Source organism: Drosophila innubila, chromosome X, assembly GCF_004354385.1.
Source record: "Drosophila innubila isolate TH190305 chromosome X, UK_Dinn_1.0, whole genome shotgun sequence".
In the NCBI taxonomy this organism is placed as follows: domain Eukaryota; kingdom Metazoa; phylum Arthropoda; class Insecta; order Diptera; family Drosophilidae; genus Drosophila; species Drosophila innubila.
In genome coordinates this window covers 13,411,236-13,431,520 of record NC_047626.1, presented here as the reverse complement: position 1 = coordinate 13,431,520, position 20,285 = coordinate 13,411,236, and the positions used below count along the sequence as shown (strand labels likewise).

The following is a 20,285-nucleotide window of genomic DNA, read 5'->3' as shown; positions in this document are numbered from 1 at the left end:
GCAGCAGACGCCGCATCAAGCCGGCAAAAACCTTTCTGACTAAATCTCTGACCAAACCCGTCCCTGAATGAGAGATTCGAGATTGAGACGTGCTTGATATCTGTTGGCATCACCAACAGTCGAGCAGCAGCAGCGACGTTGGCGTTAGCGTCGGCGACGATGCTGCGTCGCGTCTAGGCTGGCGTCTGCTTGCTGTCGCGTCGCGTCGCTCCCCCTCCCCCTCACCATTCCCGTGCATCATTGCTCTTATCTTGTATCTCAGTTTGTTTTTTTCGTTGTTTCTCCTTTACTTTATCGCATTTGTATCTGCTGCTCATGTACGACTCTCATTGTTGTTTGCCATTGTTGTTGTTGCTGCTGCCACGCTCCAGACGTGTCGCCACAATTTGCCGCCAAACGCCGCCGCCATTGCCGCATGGCGCCTAATAATCAAACGGGGCGCCATACAACAAATTTTTAAAAATAACGTGCAACAACGTCTACGTCGCCGTCGACGTCGACTAATAATGTGATTTGTTCTTGTGGCTATTTTTGCGCGCTCTGCCGCCGCATGGTTAATGGTTAATGGAAGTTCTCCTGCTCTCCTTGTCTCGACTGGACTGGACTGGCGTCGGGCATCGTTGTTTAGAGTTTTAACAATGTGATAATTTTCAACAATTTACCCCTCATTTTACGCTGCCGGCGTTTGTGTTTTCCTCTGCGTTTAACGGTGTCGTCCTTGATGTGCAGCAGCAACAACAACAGCAAAACAACCGAGGATTGAATCGGATCCGACGGCGCCGCCTCTTCATTTATGGCAGTTTGTGGAACAGACAGAGCACTCTTGAGATATGCAAGATATGATCATAATTATACGTATGGCAAACACAACAACAAATAATACTACTCCAACCGATGACAATGCTGATAATGGGCCAGAAAGAGAGAGAAAGAGACAGAGACAGGGTCACTGTCGGCAGTTGCATTTCCTTTCGGAGGGAATTCGCTGGGGGTCACATGCAGCTGACGCGGCAGTAAGACGCCGCGTCGCAGCAGCAGCTTCATTGAGAGCGCGCCACGCCGCGACGTCGCTGCCATCAGCAATTTCATTGTAAAAGCTGCACTGCCGCTGTGAAGCTGGCGTCTCACGACAGCGACAACAATAACAACAACAACAAAAACATTGGGTAAAACGACGCGTTGTGATCGCGCGTTTGCTTCAGTGTTGCCAGTTGTTGAGCGCCCACATAAGCTAGATTCTGAGTAAAAATAAGCCGAAAAAAGCTAAAAAGAAAAGATGCTGGAAAACAAGCTAAAGTATATCCAAATGCAAGAAAACATACCAAATCATTCGATTTTTATTTAAATTAAATAAGTTAGTTGTGATTGGACTATTGTGAATATTGATAATAAATGTATGTTTTTTTCAAAAACTAATGCTGTTATTGTAGATTTTTTTTTTTATTATTTTTAGGATTTTTGCAAGCTTCACTTTCTTTTGATTTCCCAATTCCAAATTGAAGAAGGATATCGGCAATACAACAATGCACATACATTACCCAACACATCGATGTAGCTCACGTAACAATCTGCAAACAAGAACAAGCTCCGATATTTTTATGCCTTGAAACATTTTAAAATATGCAAATAGAGCTCGATATATAGAATATGATATGAACTTTAAAATATGCTAGATTTATGGCTATAAGCTATTTGCAAATTTTAAAAGCTTTTCCATTTTCAAATATGCTAGATCTAGCCTGAAATATGCTAAGCTGGCAACACTGGTTTGCTTGTTTGTCGGTCGGTTCGCTCGTGCGTTCGTTTATCTTATTCGGCCGGCACTCGTTCGGTTTTTTGAGCTCCGGCTTTGACTCTGACTGTGTTTGTGTCTCTCTCTGTGTGTGCGTGCTTGTGTGTGTTACTGGCACTGTTACTAGCATTGGGCTCCCCAATCTTTCCTTCAAATAAAACCAGTGCCCGCTTGCAATTTTCACTTAGTTTGAGTCCGAACGGCGACTGCGCCAGCGTGTCCGTATGTGTGTGCCTGTGTGTGTGTGTGTGTGTGCCTGCTTTCGTGTGTAAATGTGTGCACAATAAGATCGAAACGATCGATTGTATTAAAATTGAACCTGAATCGATAAACAATCGGCGAACGCGCGCCAAACTGATTATTGTTTTTGTTTGTGCTTCGCTTTGTAATCTCATTTTCTGCGTGTGCTTTATCAGCAGAGCGCGTGTAGTGCGCATGCGCAACAACAACAAATGCTGAAAAACGGAAACAGAAACTAATTCAAAATCGAAATTCGCTTAGTCATCGAAAATTGTTGTTTTTTGTATGTGAGTGTTTTTTTTTTTACTATTTTTTGTTGTACGAATCCGACGATTTGGACGCCCCAAATTGACGTCGTTACCCTCAGCATTTACCTGACATCATCTTAACTTTATAATCATAAGCATTATTAGCATTATCGTCACCATAATTACAACAAGCGACGTCGTCGGCATTTGCGGTTACCGTCTTTACGGGCTTCATTCAGAACAAAATTACAAAAAAACTTAATAAATAAAAAAAAAAAAAACAATCGCAGGCAGAGAGGCAACAATAAACGCGGACAATTACTGAGTGAGTATACGGGGTGTATCTTAGACAAGTAAGCCCAGAGGAACAAAATTGGTTGAGATTTTATCAAGCTAAAATAATTCTATCTATAATATATGAAATTTTCAAATTAATTTACGAGTAACTTTATTCGATGCCTGAGTTTAATAAATGTAATTCTTCTGAGACAAGCAATTCATTCGATCTACAGTTGAATCCCATATCACAAAGGCACATTTGAATAGGAAAAACATTATTGATCAGGTGTGTTTGAGTAGGTCCGTAATTCGATCGATATTATCACCCATTGATATATGCATATAGTAAAATAACAATTTAGGGTCAAGTGTATGAGTTGAAGTATATTTTGTTGTTTTTCTGATGAAACTTCGAACAGCAAAAAGTTGTTATTTGTTTTGCTATTTTCGTGATCTGACTATTTTCAGTTGTTTCTCTTTTCTTTTTTTTTTTTTTTGTTGCCTTTCGGGCAAAACAGTAGCCATATATTAAGCTAATTTCCTGTGTGATCTCAGCCAGCGCTCACACACACACACACACGGAAACACACACAATAGCAGACTTACCGCACAAGCAAACTTGCAGATACACATACATATGTATGTATCTGAGAGATACACAAAGCCAGACGAGCTTAATAAATACCACAAGCAACTCCCAAAAATGGTCAAAATAAACGCGCGGCGCAATTTTGGCTAAAAGCAACAACAATGTATGAGGCACAACAAATCAAATCAAATTAAATGATTTTATATATCGTATTTTGTGAACTGCAGTGCGTCTATCTGTCAGTTTATCTCTCTCTCACTCTCTCGCTCTATCTGTCTCTATCGCTCTGTCTCATTTGTTCTGTCTGTCTGACGATTCGTGGCCATCCCAAGAAACGCCTGTGCAAAATTTATGGCCTGCATTTGTTGTACAACAAGAAGCTGGAGTCAGAGCGCCAAAACGAGACGAAGCGAAAGAAAGAGAGACAAAATACACAAAAAGAAACAAATCGACTTTGCCATAAAAAATACATTTTCGGCCCACATGCGATGGAACCGACGCGGAGACGCCCGGCACTAAAGAAATTAAAATATGCCTCGAGACGGCGACAACAGCAACAACATCAACAGCAACAACAACAACAACAACAAAGTTGGCTCTACATATGTATGTGAGTATCTTTGGAGTTACGGGCGATCTGGACAGCCAACAGTGCAGACCTACCCCCCCTCCGTCCCTCCACTGACCCCTTTATCCCCAAGCAAACGTTTGTCGTTCCGCATTTTACGTTAAAAGTTTCATTTCATTCATAAAAATACAAACTGTGTGTCGACTTGGGTGTATGCGTGTGTGTGTGTGTGTGTGTGTGTGCGTCTATGTGTGCGCGTGTGTGCCTCAATGAATCTACAACGCATGAATGAAAAATATGTGAATGAATGAAGCTCCGACAATGGGAGTCTCAACTGGTAGGCGTACAAATTGCTTTGGTCTCGTCTCTGGATCGCTTCAAGTGAAATCTTTTTATACCCAGCCCCCTTCATTTATGCTAGCATTGACTTTTTTTTTTTGTGGTATTTTCTTCACGATATGGTCTGGCCACATGGCTTGTGGGCAGATGATCCTCAACTATTTATTTAGAATTGAGCACTAACAAATCAAAATACTCTACTCGTAATACGATTGTCGAGAGATTTATCAAACTAAGAATTAGATCGACCTCTCGATGAGTTTCAAAACGAGTATTTATTAAAAATAGAAAACAAAACAATGAAAGCTTTTCATTGATCATTAAAGATTACTTTATTAACATAAGAAGTTTAACAACTTCATCCATAAATTTCACGAAATTTTTAATATTAATAGATGTTGTGATTTTAAGTATTTATACCCGTTACTTAAAAAATAAGTAAAAGGGTATATTGTGTTCGGAATGTATGTAACAGAGAGAATCAGGCATCCGACCCTATAAAGTATATATATTCTTGATCAGCATCAGCAGCCGAGTCGATATAGCCATATCCGTTTGTCCGTCCGTCCGTCTGTCCGTCCGTCTGTGTGATCTCAGAGTCTATAAGAGATAGAGATACCAAACTTTCACCCACAGACTCCAAATGCGTTGGAGCAGGTCAAGTTTGCTTCAAATTTAAGCCACGCCCACCTCCGCGCCCGTTAATCGCGAAAAACCACCACACCCTCAGTTTTTAAGATAATACAGTTTTCATGGTAAATAACGTAATCTATTAATACTATCTATAATCTCACTTAACCGCAGCAAGAACGGACAAGAAGAACAGAAGCAATAGCTGACCAAAGTTGTTAATAAAGTTATTATAGAAATACAATCACCTAAAAGTATGCAGTAGTTTTTATTAGGTAGTAATTTCCTTAAAGTCCTTTTATCTATATATTTAAATAAGTAACGGGTATGTAAGTTTATTTTGTGCAGATATTTCGCAATTACTTCTGATAAATTAGGTATTGTCACAAGGTAGAGTTAAATGAATCTGAAGGGCTTTCACAAATTTCGACATAACTTTTGTAGTGATTTAAAAGTTTTATCAATCTTACATAAAAATATATAGGATTTTGATGGATTTATGTAGAATAAGAGAATAGATTTGAAAGCATAGCAATAAATAAGTTACAAATAGCTAGCAAATACTTGGAACTCTAACAAAATAAAATGGTCCACTACAGGAATATTTATTTGTTTTCCATTGAAGCTTTGAAACAGTTTTTTTTATATATCTGTATTGAAAAAAATAATAGATTGTAATATTGTAATATATCATCTTCGTTAAGTCCAAGGGTATACAGTAAATCTAGTTTTCGCCTTATTGGAATTTCGTTTGCGATTTCGTTTGCGTTCCTTCTAAGGTATGGAGTATTATTCTTTTTTTCTGGGAATTTTTTGTGATATATTTTTTTTTTTTGGTCTTGAGGTCGCATTATTTGCATACAAAGTTGAGATGATCTAACAGTAGAGCTCTGTTTGTCGGCGTTGTCGCAAATGGTGACGATGTTGATGATCATTATCATGAGATGATGATGTGATCGACTAGCCAAATGTAAAGCGACAGCAAAACGTGGCCAATAAATTAGGCAAAGCGTCAACAAAGCTGTTGACAAATGTCAATTTTTGGACAGTAACAATTCACCTAAAAAAAAAACACTTGAAAAAACCACAAGCAAATACAAAATCAATATGTACATAGTATATATATATAATGATAATGATTATGTTTCAACTAGGACTGCAGTGAAATTTGGCGATTGAAGAAAACAGCCCGAGTAGCGGTGAAACTATTTATGTGAGATCATTTCGCACGTGGGTTGAATGAATATTAAGCTACATAAGCATGCGATGCGATAAGATAAATCAAGTTGCTTAAATATTGAATGAGACACCACAAAGAGCTTTCACACGGACACATCTCATGCACACTGAAAAAAGCTTCAATTGCCATTGATGTGATCGAAAGCACATCAATACTGATGCATTGTTCATTTGACTTGAGCGCAGTTCATTAATCAGCATTGCCAGCAATTGCAATTGGCAAGCCAATGAACCATGGCCAACTGAGCTGCAGACAACATCATTGATCAATGCTCTGCGGATGCGGATGCGACTGCATATAGTTGGGGGAATAGGAATGGGTATTGGCTTGTCGTTGTCCAAATGAAAATTCAATCAATTGACTGACATTTAATGGAGGGAGCCGTCAAATGTGATTGATTGATAATTAAAAGTGGCGCCTCTCAGCCGACGCAGTGCAGCATAATGAACAGCGCCAATGGCGATTGCCATACAGACTGTCTCTTAAGTCTGGAAGACGACTGGACTCGACTCGAACTCAAACCGAGACTTGGACCAGAGACAGTGACTTAAAACTGAGACTGTAACGCTTTTAACATATGATAATGTGGCGCTTGCTAATTTTGTGCGATTCTTTCAAGTTTTGCCGCAACTGCAAATGAGAATGCCTTGCAGCTTAAATCAGGATGAGGCAGGGAAGACAGCGTCTGGGGACTGGAGACTGGAAACTGGAAGCTGAGTTAAACCATCATTTTATTGTCAACATTATGCTCACGCTGGGTTTTTGCATTGAATTTGAATTTAAATTTAAATTACAACGGCGCCTGTTCAAGGCGCCAACCAAATTTGTGTCTCTTTATACACTCTCTTTGACAGTCTCTGAATTTTTGATCACATTTGTCAATCCTAAGTGTCAGTGAGTCATGTCGGAGTGGAAAATGCGTGTAACAGATAGATTTCATACTATTCTCTAATGTCGAATGCGACATTCGTACGTTCAAAGTGAAAAAAATTAGACAAAACATTTTGTTATTTTGACAAAAGGAGAAACGTATAGCTCTTGATAAACAGTATAATTGGTGGAAAGTTGAAATTTGGTCAATGGTTAGTTTTCAAGATAATTAATTAAAAACCAAGACATTGGCAGCTACAAAAAACAGAATTCGGATTCGTGACGAACACTTCATACCCTGATTACAGCGATTCCTGAGCTAATAACTTAATGCGACTCATTCTAAAATGTTCTGCATTGATGCATCTTAATCATGCTTTTTATTTGATCCAAAAATATTAAGCATAATGCACTACATTTATTCATAAATTAACGTTTGTAGGTTCTATATGCCCTAAAAATGTCATCCCGATCTGGAATATAATAAAATGTTTATTCAAGAATAAAACTTACGCAGCTTTCGGTCAAAGAAAATGACTTTTGATGCATCTTTTCTTGTATTTAGACTCAATTCCACTCTTTTTATCCTTCTTACCTAAAGTTCTGATATCGTCTAAGCTTAGTAAAAATAACTCAAAAAACTCTTTTCTTTATTTCATTTGCTTTATTTTGTTTTGATTTTCTTTGGGAAGCATATACAAAATTCTTTGCAGCTGCCAGGAATTGAATTTCTCATACGATTTGTATATTTTTGGCACATTTCGCGCTTGGCAAATTGAAAAGAAAAGATTTTTAATTTGTTTTCAAGCTAATGAGCTTTGTTTAATTTTATTAATGGATTTGCCAACATTTATCATAAATTAGAAATCGTGATCGTGATAACAGCCCCAATAACAATAACAACAATAACAACAACGAGTTCCCAGCTTCAGCTCCCAGTTTCATCTCCCAACTGCCTAGTTAGTTGTTGGCTGGTGGAGACTTCGTCATCTGTTGAATAATTAAGTTGTCGTGTGTTGCTTTGATAATGACAAAAATGATATTGTTGTTGTGTGGTTTTTGTGCTTGTCCTTGAAACACCGCATTCAAATTATTTGCTCAATTTTATTGCTCGTCTATCTATCTCTTTTGTTTTCGTTCTCTATTCCTTAGCTTTTTTCTCTCCCACTCTTTTGGGAACTGCCCAATATATCAACATATACATTTTCACATTCGCAATCCCCTCTTCCAAGTCACCAAATCTTTCCATCTCCATTGCCGTTAGCTCGCCAAAAAGCTAAAAGCAAATCAGCTTTTATTTATTGTCTAGAAATAGGTTATATTTTAGTTTCTTACTTTGTTATACCCGTTACTTAAAAAATAAGTAAAAGGGTATATTGTGTTCGTTGGAGTGAATGTAACAGGGAGAATGAGGCACCTCCGACCCTATAAAGTATATGTGTTCCCACGCAGATCAAGTTTGTTTCAATTTTTTATAGTTATTTACGTTATCTATTAATGTTATCTATTATCCCACTTAATCGCAGCAGGATCGAAAAAGTAGATCAACAGTAATAGCTAACCAAAGTCATTAATAATTAAGTCAATGCAAGCACCCAAAAGTATGCAGTAGTTTTTATTAGATAGTAATTTCAATAAAGTACTTTTATATAAATTGAAATAAGTAACGGGTATTCTATGGTCGGGATCTCGACTATAGTCTTTCCGACTAGTTTCTTTTGTGATTGTTGTTGTTGCATATTTTCGTAGAAATTTATGCCATAATTGTTGTCTGGCCAGGCTTGCATCATGCATGTGGCACAACTAGAGATGGGCACGGGCCCGAATTTAATTTTTCAAGCCCGGCACGGTCCGGCCCGGTCATAATTTCAAAAAGCCCCGGCCCCACCCAAAATTTATTTTTATTTTTTTAAATTTTTTTTCTATATTCTCAGTTTTTTTTTTCCAAAATCGAACAAAATTTTAAATTTTCTTTTTGTTATGTAAAAACCAGATATTTATCTACGCTCATTTTAGCAATTTCTATGTTTTTCTTCTTACGCATTTGATAGGTAAAAAAATTAAGCTTAATATAATAAAAATATCGATGCATATCGATAAAAGAAATGATATTAGCAGCAAATTATTACAGAAAAAATCGTATCAATCCATATGAAAAGAAAGTGAGAAATCGTAACATTTCGGGTCTACCGGGCTTCAGGTGTTTTGCTCCGGCCCGAGTCCGAACGAAAAAGGCCCGTTTATGATTTTCAGGTCTAAAGCCAGTGGATTTTTAAAAGAGGCACGCGGGACACGAAGCCCGAAAAGGCCCGTGCCCATCTCTAGGCACAACTGTCGGCCCATCGAGTGCAAGTGTCCTGTGCGAAGCGCTGACTTCAATTGAATGTGCAACTCAACTGCCAATCAGCAGTGGCGCCACAGTCCAGCTACAAATTGCTGCCTCATCAGCAGCTTTGTTGCAACAAGCACCGGAAAAACAACAACAACTACAACCACAACTACAACAACCACTATAACAACAACTTTGATGAAATGCGCACAATTGAAATTCAATCTCATTGCAATGGCAAAAATAAAAAATAAAAATCTTAACCTAAAGCGACGCCAACACTTCTGTGGTTACTTGTCGTTGTTGTTATTGATGTTGTTTATATTAGCTGAGCCAAATTGACTCAAATATGGCATTAATCTTGGATTAATCAGTATACAAGTCTTATAAATGAATTATCTGATTAGAGCTTAACGCACTTAGTGAGTTAATTCCATTTATATTAGTCATACGAGTATAAAGTCGCCTTATATCACCATGCCATTGCATTTTTTATTGCCATATTAATCTAAATTTACTAAATTAATCTCAGCCTAAAGACATTCTTTGATCTGGCTATAGCATCACATTGTATTATTATAAATAATGCAAAAAAATCTTGGATTGGATTAAAGTCACATAAACAATGCGTTTATTAATATTTAATTATATGTATATTTACACTGAAAAAAGACCAACTTCATTAAAACATTCCTCTTAAATATTTTGTTCTTAAAATAAGACCATTTAAAAAAAAAAAGCACAGCTAAAAAACATTTATAAGATTACTAAGCCAGAATAAAATGTATAAATATCAAAACAAAACAAGAAAAAAATTTTAATTTAAAAAATGTTCCTTATTTTTTGTATTTTTTTACTTACATTTTAAGAACATTTATTTTTATAATAAGAACTTGTTCTTATTTGAAATGTTTGTTAAAAAATTGGATATCAGAAACTTTGGGTCATGAATAGGGTTTTGTCACTAGACTTTTACCTCGTAAAGAGGTTTTTTGATTTAGACATCAGAAATTCTGACACTTTATCACTTTGGTAGAAGTTTATCAATATGCTTACTCCAAATTTATAAATCAAATCGAATTTGATGTTTAAGTGCTTCCTTCAACTAGTTTCATTGGGATGAAATAGAACTGATTTGATGTCAGCTATAAATTGAATGAACTTAAACTGTGGATTGATCAAGCGATTTCAAAATTGATTAATAAAAATACAAGCTTTGTGAATTATAAAAACCTCTAACCATATCATTTGTACACTTTTGCTTTGCAGTTAGCGCCCAGGTGGGGAATCGCTTTATGGGCGAGCATATAATGCAATCGCTGCCATGTGTCCACTAATTGCCAAGCTGCTGAGACGCATTGACAACGGCTAAGACATCCCAAGAGGAACCGAAAGCTGAAAGCAGATAGAAGAAAGACAGAAAGAGTTAGTGTGATTGAAGAAATCTACTTAAGAATGAGAATAAAGCGATTTTGTGTGAGCACCCTGCTCTGCTTGTGGTTCTGCTATGGAACTGGCCTTCAGCTTTATGGCCTTCACACAGATGCGCTACTGGAGGGCGAGGGGCAGCTGGTGGTACCGCGACGTGTGCATGCCGATGGCGCGTTTATGACACACACACTCAAGTATGCCCACGATCGGGATCATCGACGGCATCGGCATCGGCGTAGCGCCGACCAGACACTGGAACCAAATGCACAGCCAGAGTTGCATTTTCAGCTGCCGTTGGCCAATGAGACGCTGCACCTGGAACTGACGTGAGTGAATAAATTGCGCTGCCTTTGGCGCCATCATTGTCCTCCATTGTCTTTCATATTATTGCAGGCCACACAGCTACTTTCTGGCGCCGCTTCTGGTTGTGGAGCGACATCGTCGGGATTTGAGAACCCGTTCATCACCCTCTGCGCATCAGCTCAACTGTCATTTTCATGGCAAGGTGCGTGGTCAGCCGTCGGCCAATGTCGCCATATCTACCTGCTCCGGTCTGGTGAGTAAAATTGAGAAAACCAAGAACAAACTTATCAAAAAAAAAAAAAACAAAAACCATACACTACCTCGAATTTTCTCTAACTCAAATAAAATTGAGTGGCAATAGCGTTTATTAAGCAAATGACAAACAATTATGCTTTCGTAACTCGAACTTCCTTAAGTCGAATTTCTGCATAACTCGAACAAAAATATTTGCACATGCTTTTGTTAAGTCGAATTTTTCGGGAAAATCAACAATAATCACCGTTTGAAACGCCTTAAAAATTTTCGATTTTGAAAGTTCTCTTTAGCTTGAAGAATGAGAGAAAATTTAATAGTTAAAGTATACTACAGTAAGAGTAAAAGCCATTTGAAGTGTGCGAATTTTAGTAACTTATTTTTGATTTCTTAAGTTTTGATTGACTTAAACGATAAAAAAAATTTAACAGCATACAATTCAAATGTATGAGTTTGTAGTCACTACTTTTTGATTGTTTTTTCATATTTAAGTAAGCTTGTAAGCCCTACAAGATACAAAAAAATTAAGAAGATCACAATTTAACTTGAATGAATTCGTAGTTCTTTTTAACAAACTTAAAAAAAAGATACATATCTCAAATTCTCCATAAGTCGAACTTTTTCTTTGGATAATGGTGATTTGAGTTAGGAAGGTTCGACTGTATTACAAAGCAAATTTATAATCATAAATTTTAGTAATAAGAAAACCAAAAAATCAGTCTCAGCGGTTTATTTGTCAAGTATTTTATATAAGTATATAGTATTATCTAGATTAAAATATAGAAATGTAGCTAAAAATGAAATAGGTCAGCCACTGATTGCAAATCCTGTTGAGGGTATCGCTATCTGAATTTCCCTACTTGAATTTTCTCCCTAGTTTATAATCTGTTTAAAGCAATTGCAAGTTTGTTGCCTAAGTCTTTCGTTTGTTAAAGTGTCCTCTCCCGTTTTTGATTTGTCTTCATCGACCAGGTGGGGCACATTAAGACGGCCAGCAATGAGTATTACATAGAGCCATCCAAGCATTCTGCGGCGCATCCAATCAACGGCCATCCGCATGTTGTGTTCCAGCGTTCCTCGGTGAAGCCCAAGCAGAAGGTAAACGAGACAAATCGTTGCAGGCTGTAGCTGTGTGGCATGTACTCATTTGTGGCCATTTGTATTTTGTAGGCAACAAAGCAGAGGCGTCGACACAAGCGCAAGCGAAAGGAGCATCGCAACAAGGGACACGTGAGCAATTGCGGGACACGTGAGCCGCGGCCACGCATGGAAACGCGTCTGGAGTGGCAGCCGAGTGGCAAGTTCAAGATTCAAGGAGGTCGCCAAGTCCGTCGCCCGCACCACCGCAACCAACACAACTATCACAACCATCATCATCATTATCATCATCATCATCAGCATCACACACAGCCGCACACTAAATTCAAATACGACACTCAGTCGGAGGAGCATGGCAGACAACGGGACAGACGTTCGATTAGCAGTCCAAGGCACGTGGAGACACTCATTGTGGCGGATGCGACATTGTCGGCATTTCACAAGGATGTCACTGGCTATTTGCTGACCATCATGAATATGGTATCCGCACTATACAAAGATCCCAGCATTGGCAATGCCATTGAGATCGTTGTGGTGCGCATCATTGAGCTGCATGATAATGATACGGAGCCCATGCTGAATCTAACGCAGAATGCACAAAAGAATCTCGATCGATTCTGCAGGTAAGTGACGTGCAATCCAACAAACACACACACACAGCAAAGGTGTCTTTCTCAAGCGTCTCAAGTGTTGCAGCTGGCAGCACAAACACAATTCGGTGAGCGAGAATGATCCGCATCATCATGATGTCGCCATACTGATAACGCGCAAAAACATTTGCGGCAACAATTGCATGTAAGTTGCATATCTGTTGCTTATTGCTGATTGCTCATCTGTTCATGTGTTCATTTGTTCATTTGTTCATTTGCTCTATCTGGTTGCAGGACTCTGGGATTGGCCAATGTGGGCGGCATGTGCAAGCCAAAGCAATCGTGCAGCGTCAACGAGGACAACGGCATCATGCTCTCCCACACGATCACGCACGAATTGGGGCACAAGTAAGTCGCCACTTCCGGCAGTTGAGATGCCAATTGGATGTAGCCAACATTTGCATACACATGCACCCATGCAAACCAAATAAATCCAACATGCAACCAATAGACAACTTGCAACTTGTTGGCCAACATGAAAATGCACTTGCAGCCAGCAACTCTCAAGTGGCAACTCTCAAGTGGCAAGTGACAAGTGGCAAGTGGCAAGTGGCATGCGGCCAACGCACGCAAATGCATCAATTGATCGCAGCCAAAGATTTATGTGCAACCCAATTCGATCAATGAATGAATCAATGCAACAAGTAACTGCATCAAAATGATTCAATGAATGGCTGCCTCGAAGTGGACGCGACGGATGCTTTGACACCTGCGTGTGTTGTGACAATGATCGCCTGCGTTCCACGCCCACTGATCACCAAAACACTTGCCTCCCCTCTATTCCCCCTTCACACCCCGCCCCGCTACTTGGTGGCTGCCTCCTCCGCTATTCAAACTCAATTAGTCGCAGACCAAGTGACAAAACACACACTCATAACTAGGGATGGACACTCGAATCACTGTATCGCGACTTGAAACTGTGATAGTTCATCATATAATCACGGCTAAGAAAATCGTAATTTTACTGACGCCTTTAAGTTGTTAAAATTGTTAAATCAAGTTAGTCTCAAGGAGTATTTTCATATGAAATTAAATTAGTAAGTTCTTCTTCACAAAGAAAAGCTGTAAGTAACGATACGATCAATTTTAGCCGTGGACATTAAGCAGGGCCAAATTAATTGAAAAATAATGTTTTACCCAAGAAACCATAGTTCTAATATCAATTCCTAACAATTCCCCGCTTTTTGAGTAGAAGAATTTATTTTTTTTTTTTCGAGATTGTAATCATGTTGTTTTTCGCATATTTTTAGTGTTTTTATAGCTTATTTCCACGACAGCACATTTGGCACATTCGACGCCATTTGCATCATTCGGCCCGAATGTGAACTTAATTTCAGTACAAATTTCAAATGATCATTTTGGCACATTCATAATGAATGATAACATTTTTTGCCATTCGCCTTGGCGAACTTCAGTATTTTTTTATCGAACGCCCGATTTTTATAGATAAGCTCAAGAAAAAAAAGCAATTATCACCTTAACCAGCTGATTTCTTCAATAAAAACGGTAGGCATTAAATTTGCGCCAATTATAATATCAAAATAAATATTGACATGTGGTTACTGTCAGCTTTTTATAATTTGTGCACAGAAATCGAGCAACTGTTTAGCTTTGGGTGGATATCAAATGTCTTAACAGTTTCTCATTTGGTCGTGGAAAGCCAAAAATGAGCCACATTCAAATGTGAGCAAATGTAAGTGGTCGTGGAAATAGCTTATTAGTCCGATCCTGACAAGATTGGTATTAAAACTGTTGTTATGATCAGGACTTTCAAAATTATATAAAATTGTCATGGAATCAAAGTACCAGTTATCTTATAAACATAATTTTAAGCTTAAAACACAAAATTGTTCAAAAACAAACACAATTGGACATGATTTATATAGTATATTCTTTTTGTTAAGGTAACTGATGATTGAGTCTACTTAGTTTAAGTAGGCAATTAATTTCATGTTGCTGTTTTGTGCAGCCCTGAAAACACAAGCAGTGTATGGGAAAGGTGGTGGGAGGGGGGGCTAGGGAAAACGTAACCATTTGGTAGCCAGAGGCAGTGGCTGTCACAGTTGTTGCACTTGTCCGTCTGTCCGTCCGTCCGACTGTCCGGTTGTCGTAGGCTTATCTCATTTCATGTTCGTGCCAAGTGGATTTTTGTAAAAACGCCTTATAAGCGCAGCCAAGTGCCCGTCAGTCTGGCGTGTTCTGATTGACTCAACCGGCCAGATCATCGGATCACCAGATCAGCAGTTCAATCGTCAAACACACACGCGTAGGAAAGTTGTTGTTGTTGTTATAGTTGTTGTGCAATTTAGGTTTGATTGTCGTTGGGTTGCCCGGTCATCGTCAGGTGGCAGCCACTGGACTAAAGATATGCTGATTCACTCTCTCTTGTTATGTGTGTGTGGTTGTTGTTGCTGCTGTTGTTGTTGTTTTTGTGCTGATTTAAGCACTATTCTAATAATCCGGTTTTTCACTTGCTTTCGGATTGTCGCACAGCGTGGCACAAATTGCTTGTTTGTTATTCGTTTCCCAAAGACAATACAACTAATAAATCTAGACGGGTGGGTGGCAAGGGGAGATGTGAAGTAAGTTGTGTTTTGATGGCATATGGGCAATTCTCAAATGTCCAATTTGACATTCGTACGCATTCGAAGAGAATAGAACATATGCCAAAACATTTTATTATATTGATTAGTAATATTGATTAGTAATATAATTGCTGTTAAGGTTGATTTTGGGCAATAGTTTGTTTAAGAAAAGATATTCGCATGCTTCTGAAACAAAAGTCGCTTTTACGGTGAACAGTTCGAACACCGATTTACCCGATCAAATCTAATCCCAAAATGTTGTGCATTGATACATCTTAATAATGCTTTTTATTTGATTCAAAATGAACTGGAAATTTGATTCGACATGTCGCATGCGACCTTTTGTTTCATCATACTTTTTCTGAAAAACTGAACTTATTCAAAGATGCACTCTGTATGCTCATACTAGTAAACTAAACAGGAAATAAAACCGGAACTAACCGTTTTATTTTAAGTACCGGTAATGAAACCGTAACCAAAATAAATTCTTTATCAAAAACGAAAAACCGAAACGTTTGTATTGGTACGCTTGTGGTAAAGTTGCAAGGTCAAAGAGTTGACCAACTTCAAACTGTCATAACTTGATCAAAACTGAACAGATTTTGTATTCAAATTTTGTACATTTAGAAAATTTATTTATTTTCGCTTAATCGTTTAATCACTGCTCAGTTTGTAAATAGTATAAAACAACACTTTAAACTTGTTTCGGAGACCTTTTATTTTCTTGTAAAAAATCATCCCAAATTGGACAAAAATTTAGACTTGTAAAGATGCTAGATCAAAAATCAGACCAACTTAAAATGTTTACAGCTTGGTCAAATATGGACCGATTTTCAAGTGGAATGTCATTTTGATCTTGATTTGGCCTCTAAATTCATTTTGCATTCAAATTTAACTAATTTTGTAAAAAAAAAAGATTTTCCTCTAAATCATGGGTTCGATGCTAAGGGTCCCCCCTTTGGAATTTTGAAAATTAAAAATTTTAAATCTCAAGTTTTTACTTTTAATCGACTCCTTATATCGTAATTAGTATGAAACAACACTTTTTTTTTTGATTCTGAGACCTTTCATTTTTCTGTAAAAATCATGACAAATCGGACAAAGATTTTGACTTGTAAAGTTGCTAGGCCAATGGTTCGACCAACTTCAAACTTTCATAACTTTGTCAAACCTGGACCGATTTTCCAGCAGAATGTCATTTTGATATTGGTTTGGCCTCTAAATTCATTCTGCATTTAAAGTTTATTAATTTCGTAAAAAAAAAAATTTAAATATAGGTTTAGATTTTAATACCATAGGGTCCCCCCTTTGAAATTTTGAAAATTAAAAATTGTAAATCTCAAGTTTTCACTTTTAATCAACTCCTTATAGCGTAAATAGTATAAAACAACACTTTAAATTTGATTCCGAGACCTTTCATTTTTCTGTAAAAAATCATGGTAAATCGAACAAAAATTTTGACTTGTAAAGTTGCTAAGTCACTGATTTGACTAACTTAAAACTTTCATAACTTTGTAAATATTAAACCGATTTCGAAGTGGAATGTCAATTTGATCATGGTTTGGCCTCTTATTACATTCTGCATTTAAAGTCAATTAATTTCGTAAAAAAAAAAATTTCCCTCAAGATATGGGCTTAGATTTTAATACCATAGGGTCCCCCCTTTGAAATTTTGAAAATTCAAAATTGTAAATCTCAAGTTTTCACTTTTAATCAACTCCTTATAGCGTAAATAGTATAATACAACACTTTAAATTTGATTCTGAGTCCTTTCATTTTTCTGTAAAAAAACATGTCAAATCGGACATAAATTTTGACTTGTAAATTTGGTCAAAGGTCAAAGTTCGATTAATTTGAAGTTTGTATAACTTTGTCAAAACTAAACCGATTTTAAAGCGGAATGTCATTTTGATCATGGTTTGGCTTCTTAATTCATTCTGCATTTAAAGTTAATTAATTTTGTAAAAAAAAAGGCTCGTTTCGTTAACTGATTAAGATTTGCAAAAATATAATGAAGATCTTATCTAAATCTGTTTTGAGAGTACCCATAATAAGTATACACTTACTACTCTATGATCTTCTGTTCCGTAAAGAAATCTTAAGACACTCGTAAAGTCTTATGCTGTTCCGATTGACTTCAAGTTTCAATTTTTTTGTTAGCTTTGGAATGTTTCACGACACGGCCAAGATTGGTTGCCATCCACGGATGGGTTCGATAGTGCACATCATGACGCCGACATTTGGGGCGGATACGCTGCAGGTTTGCTGGTCGAATTGCAGTCGCAAGTATATCACCCATTTTCTTGAGTAAGTATTTCTAAGTGAATTTCAAGTGGTTGAGGTCACAGTTAGAGTTTTCGTTGCAGCCAGGGATTGGGCGAGTGCCTGGACGATTCACCGGAGAATGCCAATGAGTACACGTATCCGGAGGCGCTGCCAGGGGAGCGTTACAATGCAAAGCGGCAGTGCCGCATGCAATTCAATTTGACGACGGACAGCGATGTGGGCGCTTGCTCGGCACCACACGAGTTCTGTTCGACGTTGTGGTGTCGCGTCGATGGCGAGTGTGTGACCAACATGCGGCCCACGGCACCAGGCACCGCTTGTGGCAAGAACAAGTGGTGCCAGAATGGCAAATGCGTTCGCATGCAGGAGATGCCGCCCATTGAAGGCGGCTGGGGCAATTGGAGCGAGTGGAGCGAATGCTCACGCACCTGCGGCGGCGGTGTATCCATTCAGCAGCGGGAATGCGACTCACCCGTGCCAGCCAATGGCGGCGCCTTCTGCATTGGCGAGCGCAAGCGCTATAAGATCTGCCGCAAGAAGCCCTGTCCGGAGCACGAGCCCAGCTTTCGGGCACAGCAGTGTGCACGCTATGACAATGTTAGCTATCAGGGTGCCACATACAAGTGGCTGCCGTTCTTTGACAAGAGTAAGTGCATCATACTCATCCGTTCACATCTCATTCACAAGCTGATCGTTGATAATCCTTGTGTTTGCTTTGGCATAGACAATCCCTGTCGACTGTTTTGCAGCGATGTGGATGACACGATCATTGCCAATTGGGGCGAAACAGTTCTAGATGGCACACCCTGTACGCTGGGCACGAACAATTTGTGCATCGATGGCATCTGCAAGGTAAGTTCGACTGGCATCTGATTCGTGATAATCGGCCGGCGTGATCAATTAAACAAGCGTTTTATTCAGAAAGTTGGTTGCGATTGGATCGTTGACTCGGACGTGCAGGACGATCGTTGCGGTGTCTGTGGCGGTTCTGGTGATCAATGCAAGCCCATAAAGGAGATCTACAGGGAGGCATTTAACGTTAGCGACGGTGTCTACGTGGAGATCGTTAACATTCCCGCTCGAGCACGTCACATTTTGATCAAGGAGCTGTCCAATTCGACCCACTTTATGGCAATTGGGCGAGCTGAGGGGAATGATAAGTTCTATTTGAATGGCGACAGCTTAATCTCCATGCCTGGTGAACTTGAGATCGCCGGTGCTGAGAGCCTTTACGATCGCCAGGACGAGCAGGAGACCATCAAAATACCTCAGCCCATACAGCATTCGATAGCGTTATACGTAAGTGTTGAATGATCAAGTCCCCCAATCTCCTAATCAAAATTATTTTCAATTATGATCTGCAGGCGATCGTGCGCGGCAACGAAAGCAACACGGGCATCTACTATGAGTTCACGCTGCCAGCGTTTAATGTCAGTGCGGGAAGACAGTATCACTGGCGCCTCAGCAACTGGACAGCCTGCTCAGTCAGCTGCGGCGGGGGTGTCCAGCATCGAGAGCCTATCTGCCATGAGAATGGCAAATGTGAGTTTGCCATCAAAGTGGCTACAGATTGAATGCAGATCGAATACAGATTCTCAACTTATTCCCTTGCAGTGTTGGCCGATAAGCTGCCCTGCTGGACGCATGCGAAGAACAAGCGTCCATTGCGTCAGACTCGCGCTTGTGCCGCACAACAGTGTCCGGCGCATTGGTGGCCAGGTCCCTGGCAATTCTGTCCAGTCACCTGCCGTCAGCCGGACGCACCGATGCCTCAGAGGCGTCGATCCATTGTCTGTCTCGATCAGCACGATGTCGTCGTCGCGAATGCCCAGTGCAATCCTCTGTCCAGACCACCCGAAACGGAGCCATGTGAGGCGACGCTGCCCGAGTGCAGGACAAAGCTCTGAGCTCTGAGTTGCACTTGGCAATCGTTTCTAGGACTTGCAACTGCAACTAGGTACGATAATGCATAATGGAGAAGGAAACTATTTATTGCTACCAATAAATCTAAAGCTAGTTTAAGTGAGCTACCAATAAAATCCAGACAGACATGCAATACATACTACATACTCACATATTTATTTAACAAAGTTCGATCGGCTGTTCGAGTGCCCAGCAGCATTGAGAGACTTTCAAGGTACTTCAAGGAATTTTTCTTCCATTCATTGTACTTGAATAACTTATAGAGAATTGTGAAGTTCTTAGTTGGCTTTCCCAACATACGTCTTAACTTTCGTAGAAGATATTTAAATAAAAGCAGCTCTAATGATTACTATAATGATTATTACAATGTCTTAGTTTCTGGAACTAACTGAATCTCTTCATATTTGTATATGTATCGAAACTATTCACCTAGTATTTAATATAAAAAAGCTTCTTCATTATTTCCAATGAAAGTGGCATATTTTTCAGGTTTCTCTTTTTCTTGCTATAATTCTAAAGCATTTTCACATCTTGTCTAATCAATATTATGGAAAGGATTTAGTATTTATATATTTCAAGAAGATTTTTGAAGCCTACAGAAATTCAAAGAATGGTATTAAATCAAAGATTATT

General features: G+C 38.9%; 1 protein-coding gene across 1 annotated transcript; it reads left to right on the top strand.

The window, feature by feature from the left end:
* The first annotated feature begins 2,170 nt into the window (after positions 1-2,170).
* On the top strand, positions 2,171-19,791 carry LOC117793582 (A disintegrin and metalloproteinase with thrombospondin motifs 7). Its single transcript, XM_034633936.1, has 14 exons — positions 2,171-2,319; positions 2,437-2,605; positions 10,394-10,881; positions 10,949-11,111; positions 12,083-12,208; positions 12,281-12,831; positions 12,905-13,003; positions 13,093-13,206; positions 17,604-17,750; positions 17,810-18,375; positions 18,454-18,581; positions 18,651-19,028; positions 19,094-19,271; positions 19,344-19,791. Exons 3-14 carry the CDS (start codon positions 10,580-10,582, stop codon positions 19,634-19,636), a joined length of 3,045 nt encoding a protein of 1,014 aa, XP_034489827.1. The 5' UTR covers positions 2,171-2,319; positions 2,437-2,605; positions 10,394-10,579; the 3' UTR covers positions 19,637-19,791.
* Positions 19,792-20,285: the final 494 nt, after the last annotated feature.

Excerpts from the sequence above, each read along its gene's own strand:
- LOC117793582 (XM_034633936.1), top strand. The coding sequence starts at position 10,580 with ATGAGAATAAAGCGATTTTGTGTGAGCACCCTGCTCTGCTTGTGGTTC. Across the intron at positions 12,832-12,904 it reads AATCTCGATCGATTCTGCAG|CTGGCAGCACAAACACAATT; the intron begins GTAAGTGACGTG and ends CAAGTGTTGCAG. Across the intron at positions 19,029-19,093 it reads AGCATTCGATAGCGTTATAC|GCGATCGTGCGCGGCAACGA; the intron begins GTAAGTGTTGAA and ends TATGATCTGCAG.